This window comes from Aspergillus piperis, assembly GCF_003184755.1.
Source record: "Aspergillus piperis CBS 112811 unplaced genomic scaffold BO85scaffold_6, whole genome shotgun sequence".
NCBI lineage: Eukaryota > Fungi > Ascomycota > Eurotiomycetes > Eurotiales > Aspergillaceae > Aspergillus > Aspergillus piperis.
In genome coordinates this window covers 876,945-903,276 of record NW_020291596.1, presented here as the reverse complement: position 1 = coordinate 903,276, position 26,332 = coordinate 876,945, and the positions used below count along the sequence as shown (strand labels likewise).

Below are 26,332 nucleotides of genomic sequence, written 5' to 3'. Positions count from 1 at the left end.
CAATAAACCTGAATTAAATAGAAACCTATACTGTACAAGAAACCAAAAGTCGGGCACCCAAAAAGGCAACCAAAACACTTCCCCTACACCTCCATACGGCGTTAGCTCCAGTGAGTCAACCCATATGACGTAATCAGCCAAACCTCCGACCACCAACCACTCCAATTATCTCAATCCATCAGACAAACAGACCCCTGCCATATCAACATCATCTACATACCACCACCATCTACATACATACGCCCAATTCAATCCAAAATGGTCTTCCGCTTCGTACGTCCATCCCCATCCAATCCCCAATTGCACCCCATCCCAACCCAACTAACCCCCTCCCCCCCGGGGAAATAATAGGCCAAAACCCTCGACCCAATAACCCTCTTCCACGCCCCGAACCTCCCCTCTAGCAAATCCGCCTTATCCATCCTGCAACGCGCGTCGACAACAGCCACAAGCACTTCAGGCACTCCGCGGGGCGAATTCCAGCTGGAGGTGAGCACAGCGCCGCCGACGAACGACCAGTTGCGGAATATCCTTGACTATGTATCGGGGAGTAACACGGGGAGTGGAGCGGGGATTGGCAAGGTGTATGGTGTGGGCGAGGTGGTGAGGGGGGCGAGGGATGCGGAGGATGCGGTTAAGAGGTTTAAGGCGGATCCTGAGGGGAGTTTTGTGAGACCTATTGTAAGTATCGATTCCAATCCTTTCATTGTATGAATTGGGGGGAGAAGGGGATGGATGGGTTTGGGCAAGGGGATAGATATGCTAACTGGTTGGTGTGCAGACAGTCGACTGGACGAAAGGACAGGCTGTGGTTGGGGATAATGAGTCGGAGATTCTCAAGATGGTGCAGGAGTTGGAGTGAAGGGATTGACTATTCTGAATCTAGTATACTTGCAACTCATGCAGGTCTACAATAGCTGTATCATACACAACTCCTTTCTCTTAACCCTTCCCATTTCGTATCCGTTCCATTAAAAGTACTTGCTAAAACAATCCTCGAGATCCAGCTCGTGCCCGAATAGAACTCCCGTCATTCATGCAGCCTAAAACATCGTTCCGAATGATCCGTCCGTCGCGATCGGTTTGCGCGGTGAGCCGCGGCCTAGCCCGTCCATGGCCGGCTTGCGGTGTCTGGTGCTGTTAGCATAATTACACATACGCAGTTGATGGGAAAGCCTACCGGAATGTAAATCCAACAAATAATCCCTTGCTCATCTTATCATCACGCTCCGCCATCTCTTCCAGCGCGCGTTGCTTGTCATGAACCTCCTTATACTTGGCCATGTCCGCTTCGTTGGTAAAGTCGTCAAAGTAGCCCGCGTCTGTCTCCGAATCCAGCTCGGGCACAAACGGCGCACGCTGCTCGCGCAGATGGTTAAAGTCCACCTCGCTGAAGTAGTCGTGCGCGTGGATCTCCTGAATGTTCTTGAACCGCTTCTCCTTCGACGCCACCAGCTTGGTGATGAGGTCCCACGTGCGTCGCGACAGGAAGTAGTTCGGGTCTTCGTACACCGGCTTGCGGAGCACCTTCTGCCAGTTCTTCAGGTTCTGCCACGTCTCGTCCACCGTCGCGCCCGCAAACGGCGGGTATCCGGCGAGGGCCTCGAAAAGCATGCATCCCAAACTCCAGTAGTCGACCGTAAAATCATACTGCTCGCCCTTGAGCACTTCGGGTGCCATGTAGTCGGGCGACCCAACAATCGACTTGGCGTAGTTGACCTGGCGCTCTCGCAGCGACCGATATCCCTGGCGACGCTCTGCCACCGTGCGCTGTTCCATGGGGCGACCGAACGGCACCGGCGTGTTGCCAACCTCCTCGAGCTTCACCCGCATGGACTCAATCTTGCCCGGGTTCAGCATACCCGCGGCCAGGCCAAAGTCGGTCAGCTTGACGTGACCACTTGAGTCAATGAGAAAGTTTTCTGGCTTCAAATCGCGGTGAATGTATCCCAACGCATGCAACGCATCAATGCAGCTGAACATCTCTGCAATGTAGAACCGAGCATGACGGTTATGCAAGACTCCGGTGTTGTTCAGCAGCGTGCGAAAGTCACCTCCCGGCACATACTCCATTGCCAGGTAGATCTGGTCGTCATCCTGGAACGCGTACAGCAGCTTGACCAACCAGTCGCTCTTGGCGGCCGTCAAGATATCGCGCTCAGTGAGAATATGGCGGATCTCGTCCAACTTGAACAGTAACTTCTTGCTCATCACCTTGAGCGCGCACACCTCCCGCGTATCCTTCTTCTGCGCCAGATAGACCTGTCCATAACCTCCCTGGCCCACTTGAGTCAAGATCTGAAAGTCGTGCTGGCGGAGTCGAGTGCGGCGTTTGCGGAGGTGGGCCCGTTCCCGACCCAGATATTTCAGCAGAGCGGGCTCATACGTCTCCATCGGAGTGGCGGGGGGCTCGGGGTTGGAAGACCGGAACTGCGCATAGCGGTTTTGGCGGTTGTGCACGTAGCTCAGTAAATCAAAGTAATGATCGAGGAAGTCTAAATAGTTAGCCAATTAATACACTGGAATTTCCTTGCAAAGGTATGGCACCTACAAAGCTGTGTCACATTTACCAATCGCTTAACTCTAGGATTCTGCAGCTTTTCCAACTCCTCCGGGGTCAACCCCCGCATGGGAACTTGACGACGCTGAATGCTCTCGAGATCTCGTTGCTGGTATGGCTCATGACGGGAGATGGCAGCAGCCGCGGGGTTCGGACCGAGGTCTTTGGTGAGACGGGTGGAGTTGGGAGGGGTGTTTTCTTTGTTGGCTTTGCGCGTGGGACTGCCTGGTGGCTGACGGATGACACTTTCGGTAAAGTCCTCGCCGGATCGGGGCGGCGCGAACATGGGGTGGTTGTAGTGGTTATAGGTGCCTTTGGTGGGCGAGGTGGGGTTCAGCTTGAGAGCTTTTTCGAACACGTTGGGCAGGTCGATTGCGCCGGGGGGCATGCGATTTTTGCTGGGACTCCCTTGAGGGGTTTGCACGGGGCTGGTGAAGCCATTTTCAGCGGGTGTGGAGGGGCGATCGAGAGCTTCATTTCCGGCACGAGTATGAAGGAGTGGCGGCGGGTTGGGGAGACGGAGGCCCGGGCGATCTGAGGTGTCGATATTGAGAGCCATGTTGGGCTCGGAAGTGTGGTGGGCGACCGTTCTCAACAGGTGGAGGTATGGACCAGCTCAAACACGGGGTGTTCTTTAAACAACGACCGCGAGGTGGAAGAGGTCGTGGCGGGGAGATTTAAAAAGGAACGAGGGATAGGAAATTAAAGCACGAGTAGAGAGACTCGGACTCCCAAGCGAATGGAAAAAGAAATGGGATGGAAAACAAAACGGAAGATAAAAAAAAGCAAAGAAGGGGTGGAGAGACAGGAAAAAGCAACGAGGAAGAAGAGGAGACAGAGAAGATCAATGACTTTGTTCGGGCAGGAATGGAGAGAAGCAAGGACGATGACCCGACGGAGAACAAGTCAGTCAGGGGAGAAAGAGACGATGCCCGATGGATATGATTGGGAATGATGAAGAAGAGGGAGGAAGAAAGAGAAGAAGGAGAAAGAGGAGAAGCTTGTTGAATGAAGTAGGGGAGGAAGGGGAAAGAGAGGGGGGAAGGAAGTGGAAGTTCAAGAAAGTGAATTATTCTCTCTCAACTTTCTTACTGTTCTTTTCTTTCTTTGCTTCCTTCCTTCCTTTCTTTCTTTCTCTCAACTCATCCACTTTTCCCCTTCTTCTCCCAGTTACAGTTTAACTTCAGCAAAGCAAAAGATGAGCCGCAGCTGAGAACCAGCCACTCTTGACTTAACAGACCAACGAGATGCCACCGATCCAACTCTGCGCCGCCCCTCTCTCTGCGACCATCGCAACGTTGCTGGGGTAACTCCCTTGTTCCGATCCCATCTGCTCTCCTAATGCTGGTGACGATGCCAGGGCCAGCCGCGAGTCAATCTCGTTCCTGACGCCCTTTCGGCTGATGATTGGGGAACTCGTGAGGCTGAGGATGGAGTCATCTTCTCCCACCACCAGTCAGAGTGTCTCTGCACGTCATTTTCCCACTCAACTACCTTTAGACGAGGGAGGGGTGAGAAATTAGTGTGTCCAGCAATCTGGGTGAAACTAGTCGTTCCTTCTATATCTGGAACCTTGTTGGGTGAGATCGCTCCGATCCCATGGGGCAGATCTGAGTTGATCATTTTACGGAGGGAGGGAGGAGAATTGGTTGGTGGTGGTGATGCTAAATTTTATCCCCATCCATCGGGTGTATACAGACAGCTCTGACACTGACAGTCACACAACATAGTGTTTCGGTCCAGACTACAACAATTCCATTCTTTTAAATTAAAGCAATTCAACATTGAAACAGTACTAGTTACTAGCAAGTTGATTTAGAGAAGAGGGGTTGCAATCCACACCGGCGTCATCGCGCCCTGGTTCTTGTTTACACTTCCCGTAAACACAACCAAGGAACCGCTCCCATAAGCAGTGGAACCTTTCTGTCTACCAAACCATGGTTCATCTCCCAGCCATCAACTAGACTATCTTCCAGTAATAAATAACCCGGTTTAACAGCAAGGAATTGAATTTAATTCAACACAACCCAGGATATTTTCAATTACATCATCACTTAAACACTCTTGGCCCGTTGTCCCGTCTACCACCATCACTCCAGTCAGCAACCAGGAGAGAAAAAAAAGAAAAACAAAGCATTGAAAAGAAAAGAAAAGGAAAGGAATACTCACAAAAAAAGCCAACCCATACGACGGTGTCGTAAAAGTCACCTTACTTCCCTTGGGAAAATGAAACACATCCCCGGGAAAAGCCTCAACCTTCTGACCGGTCTCATCCGAGATCTCGAACTTGCCTTCCAGGATGATTTTCATCTCATCGAAGGTGTATTCGTACACGAGTGGGGTCCCTTTTTCCAGACGGTAGAAACCGGCCGAGATGGGTTTTTCGGGGTTGTAGCTGTCACTATACCATATTTAGTGTCTGATTGCCTCACATACTAGTACACTCATTACTATGAGGTAGCATGCGAAGGAAAAAAAAAGATTATTGAAAGGAATGGGATGATGGGGTATATACCTTGAATCCACATCCCCCAGAAATGCATTCTCATTGGCAATGAGCGGAGGCTCATAGGTTTGTTGGGATCGAGGGTGGTGCTTGAATGCGATGGCCATGTTTGGTGTATAGGGATTCGTAGTAGTCACAAATTGGATACTTGTATGAGAGTCTTTCTTTCTAATATTCCATTCTTTAGATTACACTGGGAGGTTTATTGGCTTTATACCAATTCCTCCCCTCAACAGTATCCTCGCTCATTCCTGATCTCATTACCTACAATGGAATACCTATACACTCGTGCAGAGCAATCCGGTTCTTTCTTTCTCCGCCTCTTTGCTATTGCTGTTTGTTTGACTCTCTTCCCACGGATCCGACTCCCGTAGTGGGGATAGATAGCACACGTTCGACATCTCGTAGAAGACATAGAATAGTACAATCCCAGTAGGAGTTGGCGAACTGAGGGGTAGCCAGTTAGTAAGCAAGCAGAGAAGTTGAACTCGATGAGGGGAATTTTCTCAGTTCCGAAAAAAAGGGTTATCAGATAGGGAGGAGTAAACCGGGGTGCCCTTGATAGTTACTGATAGAGAGAGAGAGACACAGGGATAGTATGTACGGAGTACCACTACTATCGACTATCCTAGAAGATGATTAGAATGAAGAGATAGGATACCACATCCGAAAAGGAACCATGACCTAGTTAGTAAGATCAAGTAAGGCAAGGCAAGGCATGGACATCCGACGCACGGCAGGGGAAGCAAGCAGACAAGCAGACAAGCAGACAAGCAGACAAGCAAGAACAGGATATTTTACCCCAGATGGGTTAGTACTTCCGACCAATCCTCGTGGATTTGATATGATATGATATGATACGATATCAAGGTTACTTAGTAAGTAGTACCTAGTTAACTAACTAAATACTAGTCAGTAAGTAATTATGGCCCCCCTCGCATAGTATCCATCATCCCTCCCCTCTTCCCCTCAACTCCATGCTGACACCGTCTCACCCCAGCAAATCTTATACTTTGTACTTACTTCCACTTCAACCACAAAATCCAACAACAGCCACAACAAGCAAAGCAAAGCAACTGACCATACTCGTCATCTTCATCATCCATGACGACTTTTTAATCAATTCCCAATAAACCTATATCCTAACTAGTCCAATCCACCTGACCATACCCTTATTTTCTGTAGAGAAAGAAAAAAAAACAGCTCACATGCAGCGAGTGTCTGAGCCCCTCCCCCCTCCACTCTTCCCTCCCCTTTCAGAGAATGATCATCCACCTGCCCAGTTCAGTAAAGTCGAACTTGCAAAGCCTATCCTATCCTATCCATCAGTCAGTCAGTCAGTCACTTTCTTCTCTCCATCTTCCTTCCCCACCTATCCACCCGGGGATTCTTCCCCTATCAAGAGTGTGTATATCTTCAAGCACCACCACCGGACTCTCCATACGGTAAGAAAAGAAAAGAAAAAGAAAAAGTAGGTTAGCTCATCCGCAGATTTACTTGCATAATTCCTACTAAAATCACTCTCCTATGCAAGGCAAAGCAAGATCCGAAATCAGACCACGACAGGAGAAGAAAAAGAGGAGAAAAGAAAACCAACTAATTAACTAGCGGACTGACTGACTGACTAACTAAGTAGAGTAAAAAAACTAACTCAACCTTTCCATTTCCTAAGCAAGTAAAAGCAAAAGCTGAACTAAGCCCGTAGTCCTGCGGGTTTTGGTGGGGATCGGCCGGTCTTTAAAACGCTGGCTTTTCCCACCTTTTGTCTTGCAGTCTTTTGATCCTTTCTTTTCTGGTAGTTGAAGAAGCAAGAAAGCAAAAAGGAAAAAAGAAGGAAAGAAGGAAAGACTGGAAAACTCGACTGTCGACCAAGAAAAGCAAAGCACACCCGATCGAACAGCCCAAGCAGCAATAACAACTTACGGCCACCCAATGCAAATCTTCTTCCTCACGCAGAAACCCCTCAACTACTTCCTAGCAGCATAACCATCGTCCAACTCGCATATACGCCCCGACTGTTCATCTTGTAGACAGTTGTATACGATCGACCATTCTCAGAAACTGTCCCCTGCGACTGCCCGCCTACCATCGCCTGTCTGCCCCCATTCAGACCTATATTCGTCGAATCGCCAACCAGTCAATCCTAGTACTCATAGTACACTCCCCCTTGCGAACTACTATCGTCTGTCCCATGCGCCATTCAGTCTGCCAGTAATCTCGGTCGGAATATCTTGCTCTTCCCTAGCGACACTCAAGACCATACACCGACGCGCCATAGCTCGACATCAATTGATTCCAAAAGAAAGCAACCCCGGGACCTGACAAAACTTCCAGGTAGTCCCGTAAAGAATGTGACTATTTGCTACACTCATCGCAGAACGCCTTGCTGATTTCAAGCTCCAGTGTAAGACCCCGCGCGACAATACCCATTCAATCAAGCCAAAAAGCATATATTCTCCGTCGCGCCATCACCAAGCAATCATTGCACAGCCCTCGCAACCATGGCTACTACGGTGTCCATAACGAGTGATTTGGAGCCTTATCTGGCATCCCTCCGATCGTATCTGGCTAAGAATGAGCCCCCAGCTTCTCCAACAGAGGATCCAGCCGAAGATTCCGAGACGAATACCAGCTCGAGCAATTCCGACCAACAAACTCAGCGAGAGCAGCCATGTCGGAAAGGAAGCAAGAATAACGATCGTGCTGGCCGCCCCCGCCCGGTGATGAAGATGCGCTCGTGTCGAACACACTAGCACTGGTCTTAACCGAGGAACACTATATGAATGAGCTGGTGTTCTCCACAAGTACGAATAGCAAAGCAGAGATAATGAAACAACAAGCAAAAGCTCACACATACCTTCCCATCCCCAGTCCTGCATTACGTTGATCCAGTGCAATTTGCCCCGGACCGTCTTTTCGAATTCAATATTCTCCAACGGAGACATCGCGGAGCTCCGTCGCGAGTTCCCAATAGTAGCCTTAGAGGCCAACCATTCCTCCTGAATCGTCCTCCTCCATGGCTCCTTGGCGTAGGTACTACGGACCATCTGATCATTCGGTCTAAGGCTGGTGAGAGGTACTCTATCGTTCGCCGAATTCTCCATGACAGAGGTGATCCCACGCCCAGAAGATCCCCGCAACCGTTGTTTCTCATCTTCAAAAGCATCCCTGCGTGCCCAGACTTCGCGGACTATCTCAATGCAGCGATCAATTGAGCCCAGCATGAGGCGGGTTTGAATAGATTCCCACCGGCTCAACACCCACTGACGATCATCCTCTTGCTCTGCTTCGGATCCTGCCGCCAACAGAGGGAACATCTGGATAATCAGGGTTCGAGAACTTGAAGGAACGGTAGCCAACAAAATCAGCACGCGCTTGGCAAGCTCGGAGGTCGGCTCTGAAGGCATCTCAGGTACCGCCTGGTGAAGGTATAACAGTGTTGCCCAGCGATAAGCATGGGCTGTTTGAATACTATGCTGGACCTCGGAAGATGGGTCCTCTGGAGGCTCGAAGAATTGCGGTGGTTCCCACTGCTCAACAAGCCTTTTCAGCTCTATGGCTTGCGAAATAAGCGAGATGGAGTTGGATGTCGTCTTGCGAACACGCTGAACCAACCGAGCCACTTGATTTATCAGAGGGAATAGTGTCGTTGCACAACCCATCAGAGGATCAATTTCATGTACAGCGTGGCTTGGGAGTTGGAAGAAGGGAGCATTCACCTCCTGATCCCCCGATTCTTCACGAGAGGTCAAGCGCGCAATTACGTCCATATACAGCCACGTGTTGTAGAGGAAACGCACCCTGCTCAGGTTAATCCCACGAATTTCGCCTTGAGCACCGAGCCCCACCACTTGCGAGACCAGTGCTTTGGCACCTTTCAGATGCTGAATGCAGGTACGAGTGTGTTGGTCCCAGGTATCGGCAAACGCAAGCGCCAGACTCGTCGCTAATGCTGCATCAACCCTCATGTTCCGTATGTCGTGCACCAAGTGGGTGATGCTCTGGCGCATATGATCCACACCATGAACTCGCAAGGCCGGAAACTCTTTGCTTGAATGGAAGGCAGCAAGCGAGAACACAGCATGATACAGAGCTGGAGTCTCTTTAGCCAAGGGCCAGATCAAAGTTCGCCACGGATTCTCGTGGACACCGTCCTTTACAGACAATATCCCACACGTCACCCTATCAAATTGCAAAACCAGCATTTCTGGGCTTGCAATGCCGAGGTTGGGTTCCCTGCAGATGTTGAATAGTTCCTGGTGCGGAGCGATGTTCATGTCGGCGTTCTCCGGCCGCCCGGACTTCATGCTTCGGTCGGGCCTTCGTACTATCTCCTCGATATCCTCATCATCAACCTCCATCAATTCTTCGAAGCTAAAACCTTCTTCTGCAAAGGAGTTATTGCGCCCAAGGTCACGTTTGGGCTCGCGCCCATTCCCCGGCCTTTGCTCTACTGCAGCCAATGAGAAATCAGAAATCCAAGAAATCTGGTCTGAAGGCGAGATGTCTGTTAATGACGATGCGAGAATGTCTTCATTGAAGCTCACTGGCGTTAGCTGACCAATAAACTCATCTGGGTTGCTAAACGAATCCTTGTCGCTAAATGAACGCCTGTTCGTGCGTTTTGAAGGCGATGCATTCTTCGAGGGCAGGTCAGCAAAATCCATAAAAGACCCCGAGCCCATGCAAGGAAGGCTAGAGGCAGCTTGCTGTGACTTTGATGCCCTGGATTGGTTCTGTGGAATGGGGGATCCTGAATTTTCTGTACTTGGGTTCTCATTAGACTGATATTGGATAGCTACAGGAACGTCAGCAATACACCCTCAAGTTGAGATGGCCTGGGGCTGTTAGCATACCTTTCTTTGTATTTGCACTGCCATTCGTTCCGCCAACGAAATTCTTCTGCCCAAAGCCGTTGCGCCATTTGAATTTCTTTATGTATCCTTCACATGTCACGTTTCGCTTCCTACATTGAATACAACTTGGCTTTGTCTCATCACATTTCAATCGCTTGTCCTTGCAAGTCTGGCAGCCTGGATAAGGTGAACAATAAGACGTCAGCGCGCTGCGACTTATGGAGCGTCTGTGCCCTTGTCACTCTGCTCATGCTTCTTGTGCTCTTATTTCAACACATCTGTCGCCCTCCATGCCCATCGCGCTAAAACTAGTAGAAAAGTAATGATACCGTACCGTTACGGCTCTTGGTCTGCTTCGGCTTGCTACGATCTTTGGCAGCACCTCGCTGGCCTGCAGTCGAGTTCTTGGGAGAGACAGACGGGTTGAAATGCCCGGCTGCCGATGCGTAGGGACGCTGAACGTCTAGAATAGCAGATGGGGAAGGGATGTTGATGTCTTCCATATCGGAATCTGATGTGACGATGACATAAACCGATTCCAAATGGAACGTGTCATAAAAAGTATGAGGAGAAGGAAGACAGTTGTCCGAGGAAAGAGGGAGGGGGTTCGCCTCGTCAACTAGGTGGTGGGAAGGGAAGAGGGGAGAGCAACCGAACAGCTTTCGTGGAGACGTCCAAAGCAGATAAGGCTGTTTTGACTGTCCGATGGCAGGGGAAACAGAAAAGATAGGGAAAGCCTGGATGTGCGATAGATAACTCAACGCCCCGAGACGGCCCCAGACGGTGAGGAGAGAGAGGGACCTCCAGGTGATAAGAGTTGCACTAGAGCAGCAGATTGCGGAGACAGCTGGTGCAAGTTGTGCGACGCGGATTCGTCGATCCGAGGTAGGAGCTCAGACAAGAGCCGGGTCTCCATTGGAAGCATGGCGATTGGAGCTAGAACTCTCCCTTTCATGCAGGTTTCGATGATAATGGATGGAGGCGGGAGGGGAAGAGACAAACGCCACGGTTTGCGAGGACGAAAATGCCCGTGGACCAGTGAGTGCATATTTTTTATTTGAAATAAAAACACAAAGATGGCAGCAGTTCCTCAAGAAGGGGTTACTGAACACAGGGGACACCACAGACGATGTTGAAACAACGCTGCGAGGCAGGGATAGGATGACAGACGCCACCAGGGAGCAGGATGAAGTTGAGAGGGATCGGAGAGGTTCAGCCGGTGTGGGCGACAGCAGTTGATTGCAGTTGGTGGGTGGTGGAGGGAGGTAATCCCCGCGTTCCTATTCGACCGCCTCGCCTTGTCACCTGCCGGCTTATCCTCGACTTCACAGCCACCGAAGCACAAAGCAGAAGATACTACGATTGTACAGACATCTCCCAGTAGGCAACAGGCTCCAGACTTGACTTTACTACTTGACTTACCGTCCGTCTATCCTATCTAGGTCCCACACCATCCAAAACATCCATTCCTGGATAACGGTTGACCGCTCCACAATGGGTAGGACAAGCAATCAGCAGCACCGGACTTTCAATCACAACTCGTCTCAAAATCTGCCCATCTTCTAAGGAAGCGCCATCTGCAATGGAACGCTCCGATCAACATGGCGGAATCCCAAGGAGGGCATGTGGTCAGTCGACCCGACAGTCTGTCCGTTTGCCAGGAATACAACTACAATGCCATGGTCTAGACTTATTATACAAGGTTGTCGCCTGTTCCCAGATGTTAGACAATGTCTTCCGCCCTCGGATAGATCCACGAGTAAGAATCAAGCTGGTCTCCAGGATGACTGCTGGCCTCGTGTTTGTTCCAATCCCCGGGACATTCAACGTCACTCGAATGGCTCTCTCTCTGGTCGGCAACCGAATGCATCCCGGCGTTGTGTGCAAGGCTCAGTCGCACAGCTAGCATCAGGTGCAACACCTAAGCTTTCCCTGCTTTGGAGAAATAGCAATTTGGACGGGATAACGGCATGCTCGCAGTAAGTATTTGGAATTATGCGTGCCCAGGTGTGCGGAACGTGTTCCACGAGTATCCTTTGTACGCTCCTGACAATATGGTCGTGTCAACATAAGGCTACATTGGGGTCCTTTGGCGTGGGGGCCATCATAGGAGAACCTGGTTTGAAAAGTCGAGCTTTTGATGGGTTGATGTCACCTGGGTGTTGGTGCTTATTGACCGATTTCGGCATTGATCTGAAACCGAGAGCGGGAAGGAGGGAGGGAGAGATAAGGCGCCGGGAAGATGAGGGGATAATGGATCCCTACTCCGCACGCTATTTTGGACGGACACAGCGAACCCCTCGCAAGTGGGTCGTAGTAATCCCTCCAAGACATTGGTTTTGGGGGATCTCCAAGGCATCGATAAAGATGCCAGGTTGCCACTGAAGTCAATTTTATGCGGCATACGTGATGATGCCCAAAACTTAGGCACAATGCAGCCAATGCAGTGCAACACTACGATAGGCAGTTCCCCGCCTCCAACAACCCCACCTCCCAGGACCATGGAACCAACCATGAACGTATTCCAACAGCTTAACAGTTAATCTTACAACCATCCCATATATCGTCACCCACTTCACACATACAGGGTACCCCTAAACCACATAACCACTCTCACCACCATGCCTCCCCTACGAACCAAAGTCTTCATCAACGTCGACCTCGGCGAAGGCTATGGGAACTTCAAATGCGGCCCGGATGAAGAACTCATCCCCCTCATCGACCAGGCCAACGTAGCCTGTGGATTCCAGTACGCAGCAATTTCTCATAACCCCAAACAATCACCCCAAACCTAACCCTCTCTTCTTTAATATAGTGCCGGTGACCCCCTAATAATGCAAGAAACCGTCTCCCTGTGCAAAAAGCACAACATATCGATCGGCGCCCACCCCGGCCTCCCCGACGTGCAAGGCTTCGGCCGACGCGAAATGAAGCTCAGCCCGGAAGAACACACCGCCAATATCATCTACCAAGTCGGGGCGTTACAAGGCTTCCTAGCACGCGAAAACATCCTCCTCCACCACGTCAAGCCACACGGCGTGCTCTACGGCATGATGTGTCGCGACCTGGAAGTCGCGCGGGCTGTCATAAGGGGAATACCAGCCGGGGTTCCGGTAGTAGGACTAGGAGGAACATACATGGAGCAAGCGGCGAAGGAGCTGGGGGTGCCGTTCTGGGCGGAGCTGTTCGGAGATGTCAAGTACGGGCCAGATGGGATGCTGGTGATTGATCGGAAGAAGAAGCCATGGAAGATTGAGGATGTCAAGGCGCATGTGAGGCAGCAGGTGGAGGATTCGTCGGCCACGGCTGTTGATGGGTCGGTGGTGCAGATGGGGGTTAAGGATTATCCGGTTACCATTTGTTGTCATTCGGATTCGCCGGGGTGCTTGGAGATTGTGAAGGCGACGAGGGAGGTGGTTGACGAGTTTAATAGGGCGAATGGGTTTGCGTGATGGGCGGTGAAACGGGGGAAGTGATGGCGTTTAGTGTTGAATAGAATGATTAGTTGATGGGGGTGGATGTTCCATACTTTGTGTTTCCTGGGGAGTAAGCTAATGATAGATCCTACCGCTCATCTTCAAAGCTTCGGTGAGATTATAGTACATTCACACAGTCATATCAACCTAATCACCCCTTGCAGATGATGACCTAAGCCTTCAATTCCTGACAAAGAAGACTTGCAGGTGAAGGATTCAAATCAATCTCACTATTCTACATGAAGTGTTGCCACAAGACTGCCGATATCACTATCCGATTCCGGCTCCCACTGCCACGCACAAAGGCTGATACTGACTGGTTCTCCGAAGCACCATAACTAGCTCAACAATGCTTCAGTTCACTGCATTGGCTGTGCTAATTATCTTAGTGTCAACACACAGCATATATTACAATCGACTCCTAAGCATCGCATTCTCAGTCCCTTCATATGCCACCACCTCTCTCTGAGGATCTTCCGCCGTCTTCACCCCGAACCGCTTCCCAAGAACGACCATCTGAGCCACCGATAGTGTATTCTTGAACGACAGTGTATCATGATCGCGAAAGGCTCTCACGAAATCCTCCTGTACCCCACGCCACTCCAAGAACCCCAGAGCTCTGACATTAGCCTCTGTCACTAACTTCTCGAGGATCCTATACACCGGCCCATTCTTTCTGTACTTGGTCGGACCGACATAAGGTTGCTTAGTACGGTTATAGACCTCCTCGGTGACGAATGGCTTCATTGCCTCGCGAAGAATATGCTTCTCACGGAAGGTCTTTGTCGCAGAGCAGTATTTGATTTTCAGACTAGGGGGAATCCCGTTCACATATTCGGTGAGGTGATGGTCAAGGAAGGGCGGTCGCGACTCAATCTGGTACACCATGTCGATGTTGTCCCCGAGGTACCGGAGAATATAATTGGCCAATATACTTTTAGTCCACTGGTATTCTGAGGAATGCAACGGATGCCACTTTGTAGCCACGTCTGCAAGGACCTTCTCACTAAAGCTTCTGGCAAACAACAGCTCAGGGCGATTGTGACTGTCTTTGTAGACCCACTTTTGGAAGCGTGGCTGAAATACTGCGTTGAATCTGGGAAACACGGAACTATCGTTGAGAGTTCGTGAAGCCTCCGCATCAGAAGGAGGGGGAAGTGCGCCTAGAAAGCCTTTGGCGATTAACGCATGGGCGACCTTCCGTGCCTCCGATAGCTCAGCCATGGTGTCCGATGAGGCCCATGAATGGTCCGGTTCCAGTATGTAACGCCATATGAAGTCCGCGTAGCCAGCAAAGTGCTCGTCGGATCCCTCGCCGGTGAGCACGACTCTTTTGCCTGCTGCATGGGCGGCCTCTGCGAGGGCTAAGCGGCCCATTCCATTCACGTCGGGTATGGGTGTCTCTGTATGCCACACTGTATCTTCTAGTCTGGAAGCAATGGCCTCTTCGTCCATAATGACTGGGTGGAAATCCACTCCTAGCCATTCGGCCGTTCTCCGGGCGACATCTGGAACTGGTCAGTGGATTGTGGAACCATGGAGGACCAGTGACAAGTACCTGATTCATCCAAGCCACTGGTCTTATCGAACTGGACCGTAAAACAGCTTAGGTTGGAGAGGTTTCCGCTTGCATCGTTTCCTAGGCTCTGGCCTTGTCGAATAATATGTGCCGTCATACCCGCAATGGCCGAAGAGTCCAGCCCTCCACTTAAGAATACGCCAACACCCACGTCAGCACGAAGTCGATGTTGCACTGATTCTAGAAGAAGCTCCCGGACTCTGGCCACTGTCTCTTCTTCTGAGTGTGGGTAGGCATGATGCTGTGTAGGACTAAGTTAGTATTTATTCAGCATCTCGCGCGAATGGCTTGCTCACTTTATCGGGGTAGTCAAGATCCCAGTAGGATTTCATCCGAGGAGTATTGAAGTCTTGGCTAACGAGGTACTGGCCAGGACCGACCTGGTTGCATGATCAGTGATCCATGGTACAAAGAAGTCGTACTGATTTCGTCACTCACTCGGCTCACGTCTTTGAAGTACATCTGGGGCCCATACAGCCAGCCCTTCTCCCGCAGATTGGCGACGTTCCATTCGGGACTCCATCCGAAAGACAGAAAACATTTCATCTCAGTGGCAACCACTAGTCGGCCATCTATTACCGTATAGTAGAGGGACTTGATTCCATATCGGTCTCTGGCAGCAATGAACAGCTGTCGCCTGGCATCATATAGGACTAGAGCGAACTCGCCCCGTAAATGCGAGAGGAACGACTCTCCGTAATGTTTGTAAAGTGCAATGACAATTTCGCAATCGCTTTTACTTTTGAAGTCATATTCGCCCGATAGTTCAGCTTTGATACGGTCATAGTCATAAAGTTCACCGTTTACAACGGCATGAACATTGTCTTCACTGTCGTGGAATGGCTGGTTTCCGGCGGGACTCAGGTCGATTATTGATAGTCGGACGTGTCCAAGCCCTATTATTCTCCATGTCAATTTATCGCATACCACTTCTCAAGACGTTATATCTTCTTACCAACTCGACAGTCCGAGCTAAGCCAATGCCCTTGAGCGTCAGGCCCTCGGTGTCTGATCAGGTCCAGACTGTCGTTGACCTTCTGTTCCAAATCTCCAGTGCCTGTAAACTCGTCATGCTGCCAGCCAGACCTCCCGTGGAGGGCAAGAAAAGCTGTGAGTCCACACATGGCTAGCTTCCAGTATTCAGTATGTAGGAGCTAGGGGTACAGCTCTCAAGGTGCGAGATTTCCTTCCTTATGTAGGAACGAATCAATTAGCTCGAGGTTAGTCTTGGAGAAGACGCATGCAGCCACAAGGTTCGACAGGAGACGTGGTTCTGATACACAACGCTTGCCTATGCACACTTAGGTTCCATAACTCAAATGAAAGCCTTGAACGGTAGTGTGAATGATGGCCAGATTTGGGCACGGGGTTGTCCATTTTGGCGAGTGAATATTCCACACCCCACGGCAATTTCCTGCAAGTTTGTTAGCTTAACGAAAATGCAGACTTAGTACGTTCCTCGCGTTGCTCCTTGCAGCAACGACGGAAGGCATGGTGAGGTCAAAAGTGGAAACCTCCTGACTCCACTGCATCAGCGACTGTCCTGGCTCAGCTTCTATCTGCAACGAACCCATGACCAACACGTCCTGACTCGGCCAATACCTGCAACTCCTGGTGCTTTGAGATCTTCAAAGTTGAACATGCAACTGTCTCAATTAAGTATATAGAGTTAAAGCATCTTCCAGGATCAAAGCGATAATAGCACCCCACCTATGTATATGGACGGCAATTTCCATCGTGGGAAGTGTTCGAGGGCCGCGTGCTTGCTCTTATCCATGGTGCATTAGCGTGCTCCTCCGATTGGTGTTTCGAAATCAATTCAGAACAGATCTACTGTATCACAGATGGAAGAACGTTCCCCGGCATAGCCGATTCAACCGCAAGACCGACGAACCATATCTCACGTCGTCAAAGAACACTTCGAGATAACCCAAGACTCGCATCTCAGCGCCTACATTAAGTTTTAGGACACATGTCATGGCACAGCATAGATATGTACGAGCTTGTCCTCCGAGCGCCACTGTGGGATATATAACAATCTATCAAAACCTGGTTTGTCTCTCATAATCTGAGCCATTTTGGCTGGTGCAGAATGCTCGGACTCCGGAAAAAACGCGCTGACTGGATCACACAAAGAAACCTCATTACCACGTAGCAAAGAAGTGGGATGAGGCTGGCCGCAACAAATCTATTGGTCTCCAAATGGTATCATCGAATACTTTCGACCCGTTTTTCCTCGGTGAGTCTTGCTCCAATTAGGATAATTCGAAGATGGTGGGGTCAACGCAGGACCGGTCTTGAGGCCCCATGACTCTGTAACCAACCAGCACTAACCAGCACTAACCAGCCCTATCTCTTCGCGCGGATTCGCCCTCGATCTTCTCGTCATCAGGTCTCTAGGTTGACCATGTTCTACAACTGCATGCTGACTTCGTTTTCTGTGCAACAGTGCCGCCAGATACACACATGGACATAACGAATCCGGATCTCTGAAGTGTTCCGCCGCCCTTGATCCAAATCCCACGACGCGGTTTACTAAATAACTCACCACTTACTCCAATTTAATGGAGACTAGGCACATATATGTGACTCTATGCTGGAGATACGCGACACATTCCAGCTGAACAATTTGTTGGGCACACTAGTGACCACCTAAATCACGTGTACGAAACACCGTCTCTCAGTGATCAAATCACAATCATCTATCCCAGTGATGGGGCGTGGCGGTGCAAGGGATGGTATTAGGATGCCCTATTCATGACGGAGACCCGCTTCAGGGCCAGGAACTATATCAAAGAGCCGTCGGCGATTCCACTGATCATAAATCCGAGCACCTTGTCTGATAAAGGTCTAGTGGAGTGCGCCACCCGGATTTGAATCTGGCTTGTTTGCTATTGGCTTAACAGTCCGGTGCCAATAGCCTCTTCTTGGCGGGCCGTTGCGTCTCACCGCTATGATAGCTGAGGGTTTGAGGATTGCCGTTCCTTACGTGGGCTATATTTGGCATAGCAGATGAGCCTTGCATTATCATGAGTGCTTAGATGAGTCTGGATTTCAAATTACTCGAACATGCCGTAGGATTATCGTGGGTAAGTAGCAGAGTTTTTCGATCAAACTGACGATCAATTGGTTGCATAAAGCTACCTTGCGTGTGTCAAGGCAGTCTACAAGGTCTGTTCCTGTAGTGAGAAGGTTGTACTACCTACCACCGGCGATATTCGGGCTTATCAAGTCCCCTTGTAATTCTTCATTCAGAGTTGTCATTATGTTCGCGTTTAAGGTTGGCCTGCTGGCAGATTGGGGCGCTGTTCGTAGCTACGACCTGCATGAAAGCAGTGGGTCTGACCTATGGGAAAGCGGGCTACTTCTAATATTGTTTAATCACTAGCATAATATGACGAACTATGAACAAGGGGACGATTAGGATTACATTACAACTATTCTATCTTTCAAGGAGGGCAATTTCGTCCCGTTCCCTCTTTGCATTGTCCTTTTCCTTGAAATTTTCGTTTTGTTGGATATGAAGCGCAGATTAGGTTGCGAGCTATTTCCGATGATCCGCTGCCAGCTTGTCATTCACGGCATAGAGTTTCCCATGATTTGAAAGTCTGGGTTATGACTACAGAGGCGATCTGGGTCACGACTTTCTCGCCAGCATTATGGCAGCATACCATGCCTATCAGAGTATAGCCGTGAGTGAAGGCCGTTGAGATGTTTCTTCTAGTGCGCGACTATCGCTCGTTCATATAATGCACGCAAATACACCTGAAGAGGGCTTTGTGTTGGTTGTGTCAGTCTTTTCGGGAGTTACATGCTGAATCGTGTAATACAACGCTGCTATGGGAGTATCCTGGAGACGTCTATGATTGTACGTGATGGTAATACTATTTGGATGAACCTCATCTACTTCATTTACGTCTTTGGGATGATGGTAAAACAAAAGGGCTTCCTTCTCGGCAAGCTACAACTTCTAGTAAGTATAAGCTGTTATACTACTGGCAGATGGTATACTAGTCAGGGTCCAGAATACCGTCTTCAGAAGTGAAATATCATTCACTCAAAGAGCAACGCGTCCGGTGGATCGATCGTGTTTATTATCGCGTCAAACCCCAACCTCGATTCTCCTCATACACCAGGAAATCCTTCTGAGCATCTGTGCTAGAAGGATTATCTACCCAATTACCCCCTTCTCTTCCTATTATCCTTTATCCATCTATTTAACTACCTGTCTACACACCGTCCGCAACATCCCCCAAAGATGCCGCGTAACTACGCCTCCCTCGCAGACCAAAGCGTGTTCCCCTCCATTTCAGATCTCCCTGGAGACTATACCTGTCCTGATACTGGCGGCGGCGTTTTCGGATGTCTACTCGTGGAGATCGTCAGTATCGAACGGATCACGCGACTTGTGCTGAGAACGTTCGATAGGGCCGACTCGCCTGTCACTGTGGCCTTTTACACGGGTGATCGAGGCAGATCCATCGAGAATGATCCAAGATTGAAGCCCGGAAATACTATGGCTATCTTGTTTCCTAGACGCCATCTCTTTCTCGATGGTACTGTGGGTGTTCGGCAGGAGCACTATGGGTATTTCAAGGTATAGTCATGAGTGCACTGCAAAGCAATTTCGAGTGCACTACGTACTAACCGGTGATCTCAGCCCACTAGTTCTTCCCTGGCAATATGAAAGTGCTCTTCCAGCTGAGCAACGAGATGAGATGTTGGCCGGCGAGGTTTGCCACACACAAGAAGTGTCATGGCTGTGGGAAGAAGGATAAGCCTCTTTTGAGATGTGCGAAGTGTGGTGTGGTTATGTATTGTGATAAGGTGAGCAGTATAAGGTTTTCTTCATTTGGAGCGCTGGCATAGGGCCGAGAGATGAATTCTTATGCTTATGTTCCATCTTTATAGGATTGCCAGAAAGCCGGATGGGAAGAGAAAGAACATAAGAAGATGTGCAAAATCATTGCAGATAGAGACTTTCGTACTCTGGTGACAATCACGGGCCGTACAGATCCTGTTGCCGAGATTTCTTTCCAAATGCTAAGGGACGCATATGAGAGAGGGCTTCGAGCTTTGTGATACTACTACACATCTATGTGGCCATGAGATGAGGTATCCCTCGATATTGTTTATGGTAGTCGCCCATGTGGATGATGTATGTCAGATAGGTAGAATAACGGCACGCAGCTATGATAATCAGACAGTGTACTAAGTGATTACGAATCCATACTTCTATCTCGATCTCAAAATGTACGGATAGCTTAACCTCACCGTTATCCCAGCCACCTGTGGAGCCACACAAGGCGCCATGCCGACCGCGGATAAGCGGGGGGATTGCCGCCCCCAGACCGAGGTTAGGCTGGTGATCGGCCGACCGAGAAACGGACCGTGTCCCCCCAAACATCAGACACTCCATCCCTCCTCATTCCTCCCTTTCCCTTCAATGTCAAGCCGTTCGCTATCCGTTCTTGCTTGAGTTTTGACGATGCTTCGATCAGTTCCTCGTCGAATTCCTCGACGTATCCCTTCTCTCACTTCGACTGCCGGCAGTCCATCTCGCCTTGCCTTGCGCTCGTTCACATGCGGTTATCCGCGGATGTCGGCACCAACGTTGCCCCCCGTTGAACCCCTCGTGTCATCCGCACTGCCGGGCGATTCATACCAACTTTTGTCGACGGCTGACAAGGCTGGTGCTGCTGAAGATGCCTTGTATGAGCAACAAATTAAAGATGTGGAAGCGTGGTGGGCGTCACCGCGGTTCGAGGGTATCAAGCGGCCCTATTCAGCCGCAGATGTCGTTAGCAAACGAGGCTCGCTGCAGCAGACCTATCCCAGCTCGTTGATGGCAAGGAAGCTTTTTAACTTGCTGAATGAGCGAGCAGCTGAGGGGAAGCCAGTTCACACCAGTATGTCATCAGTTGGACCGTTTCCGATCTTGGCCTTTCGCCTATGCTAACTCCCCGCAGTGGGTGCCATTGATCCTGTACAGATGACCCAGCAGGCGCCCAACCAGGAGGTTTTGTACATTTCTGGCTGGGCATGCTCCTCTCTGTTGACTACTACCAACGAGGTGTCTCCTGACTTTGGTGACTATCCCTACAATACTGTTCCAAATCAGGTCCAGCGATTGTTCAAGGCCCAGCAGCTGCACGATCGGAAGCAGTGGGATGCTAGGCGGAAGCTCACGCCCGAACAAAGGAAGGATACACCCTACGTCGACTACCTACGTCCAATTGTTGCAGACGGCGATACAGGGTATGTTGGATTAATCGAGGTCTTGAAGACTGATTGGCTGATGTATCTAGACACGGAGGACTGTCAGCCGTGTTGAAGCTGGCTAAGCTCTTTGCAGAGAATGGCGCTGCGGCTGTTCATTTCGAGGACCAGCTTCATGGTGGTAAGAAATGTGGTCACTTGGCTGGCAAAGTCCTTGTGCCTATTGGAGATCACATCAACAGGCTTGTCGCGGCACGTTTCCAGTGGGATATGATGGGAACCGAGAACCTGGTCATTGCTCGTACGGACTCGGAGAGCGGGCGTTTGATTAGCAGTGCTATCGATGTGCGCGACCACGAGTTCCTTCTCGGTGTTACAGAGAATGTGGAACCTCTCGCAGAGACCTTGCAGGCCATGGAGCGAGAGGGAGCTGCTCCTTCTGAAATCGATGCGTACGAGATGGACTGGGTTAAGAGACACAAGCTTGTCACTTTTGATGAGGGTATGGATCTTTGGTACCTCCATTTGTGGCTTGACTAATTGCGATTTCTTTAGCTGTCGATGCACACCTCGAAGCAGAGGGTGCGCCTCAGTCCGCTCGCGATGCATACAAGAAGCGTGTTCAAGAGAACCCCGACCTTTCTATCTCTCGTCGCAGGGCCCTGGCAGACGACTATTCCCAGACACCGGTGGTTTGGTCCTGCGATACCCCCCGCACCCGGGAAGGATTTTACCATTACCGTGCTGGGTTCGCTGCTGCCACTAAGAGAGCCAAGGAGTTCGCACCTTACTCGGATCTTCTTTGGGTCGAGACTGGTGATCCGGATGTTGCCAAGGCTGCGAAGCTGGCAGGTGATGTGCGCGCTGCGCACCCTGGCAAGAAGCTGGTCTACAACCTGAGCCCGTCATTCAACTGGATGGGTCAGGGCTTTGATGAAGCTTCTCTGAAGTCCTTCATCTGGGATCTAGCGCAACATGGGTACGTAAATACTCTTTGAACAAGAAGTTGACAGTAGCTGACCAACGTAAGATTTGTTCTGCAACTGATTTCTCTCGCTGGGTTGCACACCAATGCAACCATCACGACGGAGCTCTCGCGCGCCTTCAAGGATGAAGGCATGCTCGCCTATGTCCGCATGGTCCAGGCCCGCGAGAAAGAACTGGGCGTGGATGTGCTGACCCATCAGAAATGGAGCGGTGCTCCATACCTGGATGGCATTCTTGGAGCTATTCAAAGTGGCAGCAGCAGCAGTAAGAGTATGGGTGAGGGGAACACCGAGAAAGGTACGTTCGACGGTTCAGTGGCATCAACACCAGTTACTAACTGATTATAAGGCTTCTAAACTGAGCCATGACAATATTGTAGATATTTGATGTTGACATTAATCTTCAATGTAGTAACGTAGACAAAAATCAGCTTTTCTTCAGCTTTGATTGTACTTAACTCACAGTATACTGCATACTAATTGTATCGGTCTCTGCTCTCAGGTTGTATTTACGATACGCGCTGAAGTCTCCGGCCGAACAGGTCATTTAATTCTGTGTCATGTCTTATGCTTCAAGAAAGTAACAGAGCTGTTTCAGATCTGGTCACATCGTATCGAACCTGTGACAAGGCGTGTGTGTTGTTATACATTAGTAAATTCGCTCTGTAAAGCAACTCTGTTGCGGATGAAACTGCCGGGCAGCGATACATCATATGCAGCCCTGCGGAAAGAACGCGGGTTCGCTATTAACCAATCGGCTACCCAGGGACGAACTCCTGCGATCTAATAACTAGTAAATAAAAGTCTGTACCACTCGGAATGAGCGTAAGTAATACTAACACGTGCCAACACCTGTTCGTTTCCCTCTCCCAGGGTATTCTAGTATGGATGTGTCCATGGTTCGGTTAAGAAAGGCTTGTTTGTTGCATTGATGTTATCAGCCCCACTGCGATCCGAGCTGGTCATCATTCCCTACCAACAAACAGGTTCCTTGAAGAGCAGCAAGGGATTGCTGTAATTCCTCAGCGAAAGGAAGGAAAAAATCCTGCGCCATCTTCAGGATGCTGTGCTGGCACAATAATGTGGAAAGAAACCGGAGAAATGCCCGAGGCGTTCTTTGGTATGTACGTTTATGTCGCTTAGTTGGTAAGTTTCCCTTCCGGAGTGGATCATCTGGGAGAAACCGAACCGCTAAGCATAAAATACAGGGTCCTGGCAAAAAGTACGGGCATAAGGGGCGGTATTAATCCGCGTAATAACTATCTGGCTGGAAACAACAGTAATCAATCAGTATAGATGCGGACCAGAAAAGTATACTGCGTATCAGAAACACCCGTTACCTCTCAGGGTAATTACCATTTCAAGGTACTTACTTCCTTTTCCTTGGGATGGGTTTCTATACTTCTTGTTGTTGGGTTCAAGTGAATTGACTCGCTTCGCTCTCTTTTTTCTCTTTCTCCGTTTATCCATCCCCGTCCTCATCCTGAGCCCACCTCAGCTGGCTTAGCTTCAACCACTTCCGTCTGGTTCAACCTTCGCGCTAAAATGGGGTCCAGACAGAGCAGAAAAATCCTTACCCGCTTGATGCCGGACTTGTTCATCTCCTTAATTCGCCTTGGCTGACAAGATGGATCGCCTTCCGGATGAGATTCTCCTTCTTATTGTTGACAATATCGTCTTGTTTAAGGATAAATACCAGTTCCTCCTGGTTTGTCGCCGTTGGCGGGCAGTTCTGTTCAAGGCAATCTACGACTATGTCTGGATCGAGGGATCTCAGATTCGCCCTCTTCTCCTGGCCATCCAGGAGAACCCCGCGATAGGATCTTCCATCAAATATTTCAGGTTGCATTGGTGGTCCTCCTATACAGGGGAGAAGCAGAATCACGATATCACTTCTGTCCTACCGCTTGTGAATCGGATCAGCCAATCAGAGGAGGAAACTAGAGAATGGGAGGAAGCTTTGATAGAGGACAATGAAGATGCATGGCTTGGCCTACTACTCTTGACCATGGAGAACATGACCAGCTTGCTAATGCACTATACCTGGGGAGTCAAATTTTTCAGTCGAGTTCTCTCTCGTGCCGTAATGCTTGAAAAGCCATTCAACACGAAGCCAATCCTACAGCACTTGGAAGACGTCGGGATCGACTCTTCGGACGATAACAAAGCATGGTATCCCAAGAACGAATTTCTCCCTTTCTTCCACCTTCCGTCCGTGCGGTCCGTGAGCCTGGATTCCGTGGTCGAGTCAATGGATACTCCAATTGACCACCCTGCTTTTAAGCCTGCCAAGGGGACCTCTCCAATTCTTGAATTAGAATTTGGTGCAAATCCCAATGGTAGCAAAGGCATGGCGGACTTTATCACGTCATGTGCGAATCTCGAAAAATTCAAATACCAACACTCCAACCAAGTGATATGGGGAGAACGATATATGAGTTTCCGTCCTCGGGCATTCCACTCTGCTCTTTGTACGCAAAAGCACAGCTTGCAGGTCCTTCATCTGAATGATAGAGGGGAGATGCAGGAAGCACCATTTGATGACGACGATGATGATGACTCGAGCGTTCCCCCAACCGACTGGTTTGGGTCAATGGCGGATTTCACTAAGCTATGGGATCTCCGAACCCCCGCCTCCACACTATTGAATTTCCACTTGAGTGATGACCATCCAAGAGTATCATCGCTTAAAGAGATCTTGCCGCCTGGTTTGAAATGGCTTACACTGACACATTTTGAATCCTCTCAGACGGATCAAATCATTTCCAATCTGTTGGAGGTGGTGGCTTGTCGGAAGGAGAAGTTTCCGCATCTCGAGGAGGTGGAAATCCAGACGTATTGGTCGAATCTTCATGCAAGTTCATCTGCCAAAGAGGCCTTTACGCCACTGATTCAAGCTGGTGAAGATGCGGGAGTCGATATACTTGTGTTTCCTTCTTATTACAGGCAGAGGAGAGGATAGCCTTCAGAACTGTTATCTCCGCTACCAACAGGCTATATCATCATACTACTTACGAATCTACGGAATATCACTGCCTACGACGGGGGGGCTCTCGCTCTCCTTGTCTCCCACCTGTTACCACTTAATTCATTTATACAAAGACATGCCCATCTTCCGATATCCGGACATCAAGAGCAGAAACAATCTACTATGACTCTTCAATAAATACTCGCTAAATTTACCACATATCAATCACTCCATATCCCCCAAGAATCTAACTTAACATCCACATTCCCAATCCATCTTCACCATCATGTCATACCTTTTAATAACATCACCACCGAGATAGAACCGAACGACTCTCCGCACAATCACTATCATCACCCCCCCTCCTTTTCACCACTAATCCAAACCATTCTTACTGCCCTATCAATATTCATATCTCTCTATTGATGATAAGATGGAATATTCACAGATATGATCATAGTGTCTGATAAATATCTAGTTAGATACAGCAGTGCTACAGTATAACAAGTTGTATATCCTAGCCTTAGTAGTAGTAGTAGTAGTAGTAGTAGTAATTCCATAATTACAATCAGTTCCCATTAGTGGTTTTTAGTTCCGTAGTATCCTATCATATCACATCAATACTAGAAGTATGGTTTTGGTTTTTGAGTAGGTGTATGGTACCCCTCAGCTGGGCCGGCGCTTGGCTTGGCTCGGTAAAGTAAGTAAATAAACCAAGTAAACTTAGTAATCTGTCTTTTTTTTTTCTGATTACTTGCTGGTAACTAGTACGGCTGGTATATACAATATTTGCCCTATGAATATCAAGGCTTCGCCAATACATATACTACAGTGTACTTACGCCATTTGGTGGGAGGTTTGAGATAGATAGATCGATTCCAATTATCAGATGCTTACTACTTAGTACCTATTATGATGAGATGATGATGATAGTCAAGTTGATGTTGGCTGGATTGTACTTTACTACTACCAGTTCTTAACTGCTTAGTATAAGCAGTAGATTGAGTATTCGTACTGAGGGGTTTTTTTAGGGTCTCATTAGTTTTTACTAAATAGCTAGCTGTTTTACTGCTAGATCTATTCTGTATCAAAACGGGCAATTCAATATCCATTCTGGAAAATGAGATAGAGGTACAAGATGCGAGCGTGTATACTCAACGCTTTGGCTCAACGTAATTAGGG

General features: G+C 49.3%; 10 protein-coding genes across 10 annotated transcripts; 6 read left to right on the top strand and 4 right to left on the bottom strand.

The window, feature by feature from the left end:
• Window positions 1-258: 258 nt before the first annotated feature.
• Window positions 259-1,131, top strand: BO85DRAFT_476804 (uncharacterized protein; the record flags this gene model as incomplete). Its single annotated transcript, XM_025662800.1, has 3 exons — window positions 259-273; window positions 352-681; window positions 782-1,131. 3 exons carry the CDS (start codon window positions 259-261, stop codon window positions 860-862), a joined length of 426 nt encoding a protein of 141 aa, XP_025517072.1. The 3' UTR covers window positions 863-1,131.
• BO85DRAFT_261824 (serine/threonine-protein kinase) lies at window positions 789-3,307 on the bottom strand. Its single transcript, XM_025655031.1, has 3 exons — window positions 2,552-3,307; window positions 1,181-2,495; window positions 789-1,131 (listed from the first exon to the last, which is right to left on the bottom strand). Exons 1-3 carry the CDS (start codon window positions 3,117-3,119, stop codon window positions 1,044-1,046), a joined length of 1,971 nt encoding a protein of 656 aa, XP_025517071.1. The 5' UTR covers window positions 3,120-3,307; the 3' UTR covers window positions 789-1,043.
• BO85DRAFT_261849 (uncharacterized protein) lies at window positions 3,219-4,377 on the top strand. The gene is made up of 5 exons (XM_025655032.1): window positions 3,219-3,465; window positions 3,561-3,624; window positions 3,799-3,866; window positions 3,921-4,140; window positions 4,259-4,377. Exons 1-4 carry the CDS (start codon window positions 3,317-3,319, stop codon window positions 4,081-4,083), a joined length of 444 nt encoding a protein of 147 aa, XP_025517070.1. The 5' UTR covers window positions 3,219-3,316; the 3' UTR covers window positions 4,084-4,140; window positions 4,259-4,377.
• On the bottom strand, window positions 4,322-5,237 carry BO85DRAFT_448086 (cupin domain-containing protein). The gene is made up of 3 exons (XM_025659863.1): window positions 5,076-5,237; window positions 4,730-4,961; window positions 4,322-4,641 (listed from the first exon to the last, which is right to left on the bottom strand). The coding sequence occupies exons 1-3, from the start codon at window positions 5,171-5,173 to the stop codon at window positions 4,615-4,617; spliced, it is 357 nt and encodes a 118-aa protein (XP_025517069.1). The 5' UTR covers window positions 5,174-5,237; the 3' UTR covers window positions 4,322-4,614.
• A 2,297-nt stretch (window positions 5,238-7,534) lies between these two features.
• Window positions 7,535-10,425, bottom strand: BO85DRAFT_369084 (fungal specific transcription factor domain-containing protein; the record flags this gene model as incomplete). The annotated part of the gene is made up of 3 exons (XM_025655900.1): window positions 7,535-9,864; window positions 9,923-10,009; window positions 10,257-10,425. The coding sequence occupies 3 exons, from the start codon at window positions 10,423-10,425 to the stop codon at window positions 7,535-7,537; spliced, it is 2,586 nt and encodes an 861-aa protein (XP_025517068.1).
• Window positions 10,426-12,425: 2,000 nt separating this feature from the next.
• On the top strand, window positions 12,426-13,616 carry BO85DRAFT_261714 (lactam utilization protein lamb). Its single transcript, XM_025655030.1, has 3 exons — window positions 12,426-12,671; window positions 12,738-13,510; window positions 13,563-13,616. Exons 1-2 carry the CDS (start codon window positions 12,544-12,546, stop codon window positions 13,372-13,374), a joined length of 765 nt encoding a protein of 254 aa, XP_025517067.1. The 5' UTR covers window positions 12,426-12,543; the 3' UTR covers window positions 13,375-13,510; window positions 13,563-13,616.
• A 77-nt stretch (window positions 13,617-13,693) lies between these two features.
• On the bottom strand, window positions 13,694-16,160 carry BO85DRAFT_467849 (asparagine synthetase B family protein). Its single transcript, XM_025662218.1, has 5 exons — window positions 15,933-16,160; window positions 15,416-15,873; window positions 15,274-15,357; window positions 14,957-15,218; window positions 13,694-14,906 (listed from the first exon to the last, which is right to left on the bottom strand). Exons 1-5 carry the CDS (start codon window positions 16,099-16,101, stop codon window positions 13,807-13,809), a joined length of 2,073 nt encoding a protein of 690 aa, XP_025517066.1. The 5' UTR covers window positions 16,102-16,160; the 3' UTR covers window positions 13,694-13,806.
• A 3,075-nt stretch (window positions 16,161-19,235) lies between these two features.
• Window positions 19,236-20,174, top strand: BO85DRAFT_518970 (zinc finger MYND domain-containing protein; the record flags this gene model as incomplete). The annotated part of the gene is made up of 3 exons (XM_025665009.1): window positions 19,236-19,574; window positions 19,646-19,804; window positions 19,889-20,174. The coding sequence occupies 3 exons, from the start codon at window positions 19,236-19,238 to the stop codon at window positions 20,057-20,059; spliced, it is 669 nt and encodes a 222-aa protein (XP_025517065.1). The 3' UTR covers window positions 20,060-20,174.
• Window positions 20,175-20,397: 223 nt separating this feature from the next.
• On the top strand, window positions 20,398-22,787 carry BO85DRAFT_394656 (methylisocitrate lyase ICL2). Its single transcript, XM_025656928.1, has 6 exons — window positions 20,398-20,886; window positions 20,947-21,235; window positions 21,286-21,698; window positions 21,752-22,175; window positions 22,227-22,480; window positions 22,532-22,787. Exons 1-6 carry the CDS (start codon window positions 20,466-20,468, stop codon window positions 22,537-22,539), a joined length of 1,809 nt encoding a protein of 602 aa, XP_025517064.1. The 5' UTR covers window positions 20,398-20,465; the 3' UTR covers window positions 22,540-22,787.
• Window positions 22,788-23,772: 985 nt separating this feature from the next.
• On the top strand, window positions 23,773-25,253 carry BO85DRAFT_418292 (uncharacterized protein). Its single transcript, XM_025657810.1, has one exon. The coding sequence runs from the start codon at window positions 23,810-23,812 to the stop codon at window positions 25,142-25,144; it is 1,335 nt and encodes a 444-aa protein (XP_025517063.1). The 5' UTR covers window positions 23,773-23,809; the 3' UTR covers window positions 25,145-25,253.
• Window positions 25,254-26,332: the final 1,079 nt, after the last annotated feature.

What these genes read in the sequence shown, in the direction of transcription:
- BO85DRAFT_448086 (XM_025659863.1), bottom strand. Translation starts at nt 5,173, where the DNA reads ATGGCCATCGCATTCAAGCACCACCCTCGATCCCAACAAACCTATGAG. An exon ending in CTGGGGGATGTGGATTCAAG is followed by an intron (nt 4,962 to 5,075) that starts GTATATACCCCA and finishes AATATGGTATAG; the next exon opens with TGACAGCTACAACCCCGAAA. An exon ending in CGTATGGGTTGGCTTTTTTT is followed by an intron (nt 4,642 to 4,729) that starts GTGAGTATTCCT and finishes TGATGGTGGTAG; the next exon opens with ACGGGACAACGGGCCAAGAG.
- BO85DRAFT_394656 (XM_025656928.1), top strand. Translation starts at nt 20,466, where the DNA reads ATGCTTCGATCAGTTCCTCGTCGAATTCCTCGACGTATCCCTTCTCTC. An exon ending in GCTTGTCACTTTTGATGAGG is followed by an intron (nt 21,699 to 21,751) that starts GTATGGATCTTT and finishes CGATTTCTTTAG; the next exon opens with CTGTCGATGCACACCTCGAA. An exon ending in TGGGATCTAGCGCAACATGG is followed by an intron (nt 22,176 to 22,226) that starts GTACGTAAATAC and finishes GACCAACGTAAG; the next exon opens with ATTTGTTCTGCAACTGATTT.
- BO85DRAFT_261714 (XM_025655030.1), top strand. Translation starts at nt 12,544, where the DNA reads ATGCCTCCCCTACGAACCAAAGTCTTCATCAACGTCGACCTCGGCGAA. An exon ending in AACGTAGCCTGTGGATTCCA is followed by an intron (nt 12,672 to 12,737) that starts GTACGCAGCAAT and finishes TCTTTAATATAG; the next exon opens with TGCCGGTGACCCCCTAATAA.
- BO85DRAFT_261824 (XM_025655031.1), bottom strand. Translation starts at nt 3,119, where the DNA reads ATGGCTCTCAATATCGACACCTCAGATCGCCCGGGCCTCCGTCTCCCC. An exon ending in GGTAAATGTGACACAGCTTT is followed by an intron (nt 2,496 to 2,551) that starts GTAGGTGCCATA and finishes CTAACTATTTAG; the next exon opens with ACTTCCTCGATCATTACTTT. An exon ending in TTTGTTGGATTTACATTCCG is followed by an intron (nt 1,132 to 1,180) that starts GTAGGCTTTCCC and finishes TAACAGCACCAG; the next exon opens with ACACCGCAAGCCGGCCATGG.
- BO85DRAFT_467849 (XM_025662218.1), bottom strand. Translation starts at nt 16,101, where the DNA reads ATGTGTGGACTCACAGCTTTTCTTGCCCTCCACGGGAGGTCTGGCTGG. An exon ending in ACTTCAAAGACGTGAGCCGA is followed by an intron (nt 15,358 to 15,415) that starts GTGAGTGACGAA and finishes TCATGCAACCAG; the next exon opens with GTCGGTCCTGGCCAGTACCT. An exon ending in ATCTTGACTACCCCGATAAA is followed by an intron (nt 15,219 to 15,273) that starts GTGAGCAAGCCA and finishes AGTCCTACACAG; the next exon opens with CATCATGCCTACCCACACTC.
- BO85DRAFT_261849 (XM_025655032.1), top strand. Translation starts at nt 3,317, where the DNA reads ATGGAAAACAAAACGGAAGATAAAAAAAAGCAAAGAAGGGGTGGAGAG. An exon ending in GGAAGTGGAAGTTCAAGAAA is followed by an intron (nt 3,625 to 3,798) that starts GTGAATTATTCT and finishes TTGACTTAACAG; the next exon opens with ACCAACGAGATGCCACCGAT. An exon ending in ACCATCGCAACGTTGCTGGG is followed by an intron (nt 3,867 to 3,920) that starts GTAACTCCCTTG and finishes TGACGATGCCAG; the next exon opens with GGCCAGCCGCGAGTCAATCT.
- BO85DRAFT_418292 (XM_025657810.1), top strand. Translation starts at nt 23,810, where the DNA reads ATGGATCGCCTTCCGGATGAGATTCTCCTTCTTATTGTTGACAATATC.